General features: G+C 41.0%; 1 protein-coding gene across 2 annotated transcripts in view; it reads right to left on the bottom strand.

Moving 5' to 3' along the window:
- Positions 1–7,446, bottom strand: part of nr6a1a (nuclear receptor subfamily 6, group A, member 1a) — a 121,077-nt gene that overhangs the window by 10,738 nt on the left and 102,893 nt on the right. For both annotated transcript variants that reach the window (XM_007557748.2, XM_016674193.1), the window contains 5 exons: positions 5,669–5,899; positions 4,093–4,148; positions 3,058–3,218; positions 1,671–1,901; positions 1,084–1,338 (listed from right to left, as the gene is read on the bottom strand). In XM_007557748.2, the coding sequence (XP_007557810.1) occupies positions 1,084–1,338; positions 1,671–1,901; positions 3,058–3,218; positions 4,093–4,148; positions 5,669–5,899 (934 nt within the window). The remainder of the gene's footprint in view (positions 1–1,083; positions 1,339–1,670; positions 1,902–3,057; positions 3,219–4,092; positions 4,149–5,668; positions 5,900–7,446) is intronic.

Below are 7,446 nucleotides of genomic sequence, written 5' to 3'. Positions count from 1 at the left end.
GTGTGTGTGTGAATGGTGAATGACTGAATGTAGTCTGAAGCGCTTTGAGGTCCTGTGGACATGATAAAGCACTTTAAATACGAGCTGTTTACCATTTAACTGTACTGTGGAATGTAAATACATGTGTCATCCAACGTAAATTTTTTACATATTTGTATGAGAAAAAAATGACTTACTTTAATAATAACTTTATAAAGAAAGCAGTGAGTAATTGCCTTCTGGGTACGTTCCAGGATTCCTACATGATTCCTTCACATCTTTCAGTTGTTTTTGTCGGAGGCAGTCAGAGGGACAATTTTATGTTATAAAACCAACATTTATAAACTTCCAATACATGCCAGGACTTGTGTCAGGGTTTTTATTATCTCTACCTGCTGACTGTTTCACAAGAAAATCTATTCACAAGAAAATATATTTGCAGCTTTGAAAACTGTTCTAGTCTTTTTTTCTTTTTACAAAGTTTCCCACTGAGAATAACAATTTTTTTATTGTATATCAAGAATAGAAAAGGTGAATCTATTTATATGGAGAACCATATTAAGAGAGTAAATGTTTTTTTCAAAGTTGTGTTTCACTTTAACCTGTACTTTTCCAAAGCTGGGAAATATTAAAAGCAACTCCTACACTTTCAAGCATAGATAGGAATCCTGTTGTTCTGTTCCTGTTTTTAACACAATATGTGGTTTGTAGGCTGATAAGCACACAGCTAGCTTGCTGCCAACCTTGCCTTCTGGCAGAGGACTGGGTGTTCTGAGTGTTTGTTTCACACAACACATTCAAACTAAAGCAGCTGACTGCTGCAGCTGGCAGCCTGGTTCCAGACAGAACTGAAGCTGGAACAACACAGATACTGTCGTATGTTTGTAAAACCCTGTGGATTTAAGGGGGTCAGAAGTGATCGCTCCTAGTGACATCTTTGACATTGTACAAAAACTGGTCAAGTCATTTCATCACCAGTACTGTAGATACTATGTTCTAGTTCAGACCGGTGAGAATTTTCTTTTCAAATGCGAAAAATAAAGCAACGTAACACCAAACACGACTTAAGGTTACTGCAGCTCAACACCTCTCCACACCACTCACCCCTGCAGCTCATCATCAGACGGCGTGTATTTGGCAGTGACGTCGGCCAGGTCTCCGAAGATCTGGGCGCTGTAGATGGTGAGGCAAGACAGCAGGATGAGCTCCTGCCAGGTGGAGCTGAGCAGGCAGGTGTAGTCCTCTATGGACAGCTCACAAAAGAAAGGCAGCTTCTTGATCCAGGAAATCTGCCGGAAGAGCAGTTCATCCGCCAGGCGACACAGCAGGGCGAACAGCTCCACCTGGGTTACCTTGTACCTGGGATGCACCAGGCAGAGCGACAGATGTCACACTGCTGCTGAATGGCTGTAGCGCCCCTCACAGATATCTTCTGGTTTTGCTTTACTCTTACACTTTGTTTCAATTATCAATTTCATAGACAAAGACACATTCAAAAAGACAGTTTTAAATGGTGATTCTATTTATAACGGAAAAATAAAATTTTGGATTAACTGGTTATCTTTATTAGACATGAAATTTGTTTGATGATCTGAAACATTTTGGTTGTGAGGGCTGGTGGGGAGCAAAACAGAACAAATCTGTGACTCCTTCCAGCACTGAATGTGTTTGTTGTGCAGTCAAAGACTCACCCGTCCTCTATGAGCATTGGGGTGGTGAGGGGGGACAGGTCCTCAGCAGCCACAAGCTGCAGCACCAGAGGGTGGGACTGTGGATAGAGGCCGCGAGGCTGAGGGGTCAGCAGGCCTGACTGGGCTGCGTAGCTGAACAGGTGAGGCAGGAGCTGGTAGTGTGTGGACATGGAGGTGTTGATGTACTGGTCCCTGAGCGCTGCTGTGTAGCCGTTCATCTCTATGGATCGACTGGGAGCATGAAAAGAGTCCGCAGGTTAACATGGATAGCATCACCTGTTTAAGTCAGGGTATCTGCAAGTTTCAAATTTAAGATGTTTTAAGACATTTTTAATACCAAATTAAATTAAAGACTGAAAAACTATAAACATACGTTATGCTTGGGGGATCCTGCTGTATTATAATCAACCATACCAAATGTGATATTTCTGGGGTCTCTTTGTGGCCAGCAGCTTTGTGCTTGTCACACTGCATATGGATCTCTGCAGCCTTATCCCTCCATAGTGCCAAGCTAACAACACTTTTCTTGGCAAAGAATGCAGTAGAGAAAACAAACGCTGTCCAGACAACTGGCGATAACTTAGCACTAACCCATGACAGATGCAAAATAAAAATAAAAAACTAGCTAGCTAGCAAGCAAAGGCTTACTAGTAGCTAGTTAGCAGTAGCCTTTAGGAGCCTCAAGTCACAGAATTTAATGAAGACGTCTGCACGGGACTCAAAACTGTTACCTGACACAAGACGACTTATACGAGATTAAATAGTTCTGCTACAACATTTGAGACTTGCAACTGATATTTAAGGACAGCTAAAATGGACCCTTCACTGGTCTTACAGACTGATCTGTCAACATCTGAACGTGTTATTTTTGATCTAAGGAAGCACAGTGGAGCAGCTCTCCTGTTTTTATTGAAAAATGTTGAATTGTTTCACAACCTTCCAGACAAAAATTGAACATTTTGTGCATACTGAAGCCCAGGCTTTCTGGGACTGCTGTTCATTTCTGCTAAGATTCACTCCGATAAAACAACTATTGCTCTGAATAGCAATCAGACAATGAGAATGCTGAGATAAACTGAATGTTTACACAGAATGAGACTAAAATAAATGCCGTCATGCCGGTGCCCAGACAATATTTGTCCTTGATGAGTGCAGACGACGCGCTTAACTACGCGGCAGGAGAAGCAGATAGTGCAGCAAGTTCTCAGAGTTTGCCATCGTCACCAAGCCTGAGCGAAGGGGGGAATGTTCAGGCATTCTCTGACTGCTGAATGCCTTCTTTAAGTTGTAGGTGAGAAAGTGTTAGACTGTCAGGGCCGGCTCATTATCTCAATGATGGGGGCAAGTACTGGCACCGCTGTGCAGAGTGGGTGAGCCGATCACTCACTTGGACGACAGAGTGGAGGCGGGTGACGGCTGGTTGCCCTCAGAGGCTCCGTTGCTGGGGGAGCTGTGGTCGCTGTCGCCGTTGTTGCCCCAGGTGTGCTCCGGGGCGTCCTCCTTGAACTCCTGCCCTGACATGATTCGCTCTATCTCCTCTTCTGTGATCTGAAACACACAAATAAACCCGCTTACAGAACGCTCAATGAAAATCAGTGTTTTTCTCAGCTTAATTGAAAAACGGTGACTGGCAGCGTGATGCTTTTTACTCAAGCGGCGAGGAGCAAGGACACAATCGCACAATGAAACAGGGAACTAGAGGAGAAAGAGAACGTGTGTGTGTGTGTGTGTGTGTGTGTGTGTGTGTGTGTGTGTGTGNGCACACAGGCCTAAAATAATAGGATCCTTGCAGGTCAGAGCAGCCAGAAACACAAACAAAGGCCTCGATGAAAGGCCTCAGCACATGGGGCATCGTAGAGATGACTGGGGTCAATTCGCTTTCACTTCCATCAATTCAGCACATAAACCAAAACAGGCCATTTATTCCATATTAATGAGTGAAAGGTCCTCCTTCCGGTGGGGGGCAGAAATAAAAGGGATTTTTTTTAATGGAAGTGGGCACTGCTGTGTTTTGACTCTGTGAATTGAGCAGGAAAGAATCGAACATATTACTTTGGTGAATAGCGCCTCAACGCCACTTATCCTCATGTCCACTCAGCTTCTCTCACTCTCCTCCATAATGAAGCTGCAGCTGCATAGGAATAATCAGCAGCTGCACGATGGTGATATAACAAGGTCAGGGCTCGTTCTCATAACTCCACGAGCCTCCCTACGGTGAAACGAGTAGTGCTGCACTACTGCGCCACTCAGACCATTACAAGCTGTACAAGCTGTCATTTAATGAATGGTTCAGTCTTTAAAGGCGCTCTCTTTATGCCAGGTATTTCTGGGGATAAAACGGAATAGAATTGTGTGTAGAAGTGGTTGTGTGTTGGACTGGGGTCAGAGCAAGTCACATGAAGCAACATTTGAGTTGATTTACCTGCACAGGCCCGATGCTTTTGTTCCTCCCTCCTGGCATGCCGTCCTCCCTGATTGCTGTGAGCCACAAAAAAAAGAAAAAAAAATGAACCCACATTTGTTTATATGAGTATGTATAAGAGCACTACCTAGTAGCAAAAATAGGAATTTTCTCTATGGCTCTGGTTTTCATCATAAGCCATGGATGACTTTTATTTCTTCTTCTTTCTTATTTCTGAGTGAAATCCAGGAAGAAATTCCCTGCACGATTTAAAACTAATTTGGATTTAGTTAAAGTCACTGCAGACCCAATATAAACTAAAAGGTTAATCATTCAAGAAGCCCATATAGTTAGTAAAACTTTTACCCCACCAGGGGGCAGCATGTGGCCATAAAAGGCCTCAAGCCTGGGGAATGTCTCCCTTCCTGAGACATTTCTGCTTCAGGAAGGGAAAAATATGACAAAAAGCTTGGGGGAGGTTTGTTTGGTCTCTAAGTTCAGAAGCTTTGAGTAAAATGAAGAAACTGTTTCCTGGCTTCACAGCAGAACTGATTCACTGGCTACTTTAGGAATCATGTTGTGAAGGCTTTGGGTTTTTCCAAAAGTTCCCACAGTGCTACATACGACCTGGTGTTAAAGCTAGTTTCTAGCTGGTTCTACAACAAGGAACCAGATTAGTTTTCTGTAGCCAGATACCCAACATCAGGCTGTCATCACATGACCCAAAACGTCTTCTCCAGTAAATATTTGATGGGCAGGGTCACAGGGCAGCAGGAAAGTTTATCTACACAGTCTTGTTACCTCAGCAAACATAAGTGCTAGCTAGCATCACCAGCTTCATTTTTAAACACTATTATTAAAAAAAAAGTCTGCGGGCAAAAACTCTTCTTAATGCAAGTCAATTTCTCATCCAGATTTAGAAACAGCAGTTAACAGTTATTTGAAGGAATAATATAGACCAGCTGGTAATAAAAGAAACAGACTAGGCATGCAAAAATGTATCATGTTCATTGTGATGAATCAATTATTGAAATAATTGTCAACTAATTTACTAGTCAGGTAATTATTAACTAGAGTGTCCAGATTCAAAGTGCATTTGCTGAGAGAACAACACAGTCAGAGTAGCAATTAAGCCAAAACTGTACAGTATGTAATTTTGCATTTAAGGTATAAAAGAAGAAGAAGAAGAAAAAAAAATCAATCAAGTATTCCCTAAAGAAATGTTATTGCATTTAGGGAAAATGAAATGTTTATTTTCTTATCTCAAAAAGGAATTGAATGATTTTTTTTCTATCTACATATTTTATTATATTTATACGTATAAACAGTCAAATGAAAAATCTACAGAATGTGCCAATTTTTTATCCAATCAATCAATTAATCATCAGAATAGTTAATTACTAAAATAATTGTTAGTTGCAGTCCAAACTGACAGTTTATAAACTAAGAGAAACTAAAGAAACTAAAGGCTCTGCACTTGAATGAACCATCCGGCCAAGTCCAACTGTAAAAATATTTTAATATTCTTCTGCGTTTATTTGCATCAGATATGATTCATAGATAATCTATTTGCTTAAACTGATATGATTTTCCTTACCTTTGCGGTTCATCCCCATTTGCAGACACTTGAGCAGACGGCAGTACTGGCAGCGGTTGCGCTGCTTACGGGACATTTCACAATTCTTGTCCCGGCTGCAGCGGTACACCCGCTTGTTGCAGATGCTGCGCTTGAAGAAGCCTTTGCAGCCTTCGCAGGAGATGATGCCATAGTGCAGGCCTGTGGCCCGGTCTCCACAAATAAGGCAAGTACGCTGGTCAGCTGCATCATCTGCACATGGGGTTTGGGGGATAACATTTAAAACCATTATAACAATACATTTTGCTATTTTAGTCGCAGTTACACAAATACCAATTTAATAGCAGGTGCTGAAATCTTTGTGAAAGCCACATTTTTTTAACTGAGATCATGAGAGTTGTTTGGGATTTGGTAAGGTGACCCAGCAGATTCCTCAGCTAAGACCATGGTTATGTGAAAATTGGGCAGTAACAGGAACTCGGATGGAGAACTGAGATGTCTTAGGCATGTTTTATTCAGGAGCCCTGATGACTCAAAACGACACAACTGACTTCTTCACAGTCTCTCCCTTCCCTTCTGTCAGCAGCAGTATGGTAGAAGTGCAGTGGCCTCTGGAGCACAGAACTGTTCAGCTGTAGAAAAGTTGCCCAGCTAATCAGTACAAGTCAACCTGTAGCATCCAGATTAGAAATATTGTTTATTGATTAGGATTCCCATTAGTGGTTACTAATCTTCCTAAAGTCCAATGGATAAAAACATACAAGTATTCATATGACAAATAAGACAATTTCAACATTAACTTATAATATGCATAAGATTAGTCGGACCTCACATTTTACAAATTGCACACATAAACCTAGATATAAAAAAAATACGATTTAAGACAAATAAGACCTCTGTGCTCTTTTGTTCCATAACTGAGTTGCTCTGTAGACAACTAATTTTTGTAGCAAGTTTACAATTAAATTTGTCTCACAAGAGTATCTGGTTAAATGCTAATGTATCTGATCAGGATTAATAGGCTTTTTGTAAAATGATTGTTTTTCTGTTAGTGTAACTTTCTTTATAATGAGTAGATTATACTGCAACCTAACCTTCAATAAAGGCCACAATATAGTGGGGTGTATTTCAATAATACTTGTAAAAAAAACTGACATAAACACTAAGCATACAACATTAGTGATAAGATGTACATTAGAATAAACAATTCAAAACTGCTTTTTGTATTTTTTTTATAATTTCTTAATCCGATATGGAAATCAGTCAGATGATCAGAAGGAAAATCCAGAGAAAGCTGGAGAGGTAAAACAGTTCTGTGGGTGAAACTGGACTTATTGTTTGGATGTCAGTGCAGAGCATGGGTCCTGAGGAGCACAGGAAACCTGGAAAGGTTTCCACAAGGCCGACCAAAAAACGGCTTCCAATGTTGTTGTCAATTAGAAAATAAGATGTGGAGAAAGAAAATGGGAGACATTTTGTGCAGCAAATCAAACAGTTCCACACGTACAGCAGAGCATGAAGCGGATCAAAGAGAAATGAATCCTGCTTAAAATCCACCGGAAAAGCTACTGTGACAATCAGAAAAGTGCTGTGGAACTTTAAGGACTTCACAGGAAGGCAGCTGCTGGAAATCTCTTCTTAATCCCCCTCATCTACCTCAAACTCTGATGGAGCCAAGAATAAAGTTCAGGTGCTTATTATACATATCCACAAACGCTGCAGCTTTAAACATCTTGGTCTTTCTGAGCCATCTCACATTCAGATTTGACATTTTCCACACAAGAGATGTTAAATGTAAA

The sequence above is a fragment of the Poecilia formosa genome, unplaced genomic scaffold, assembly GCF_000485575.1.
Source record: "Poecilia formosa unplaced genomic scaffold, Poecilia_formosa-5.1.2 Scaffold91, whole genome shotgun sequence".
Classification (NCBI taxonomy): Eukaryota; Metazoa; Chordata; class Actinopteri; order Cyprinodontiformes; family Poeciliidae; genus Poecilia; species Poecilia formosa.
The sequence above is the reverse complement of the archived record's forward strand: the minus strand, read 5'-3'. Positions and strand labels throughout refer to the sequence as shown.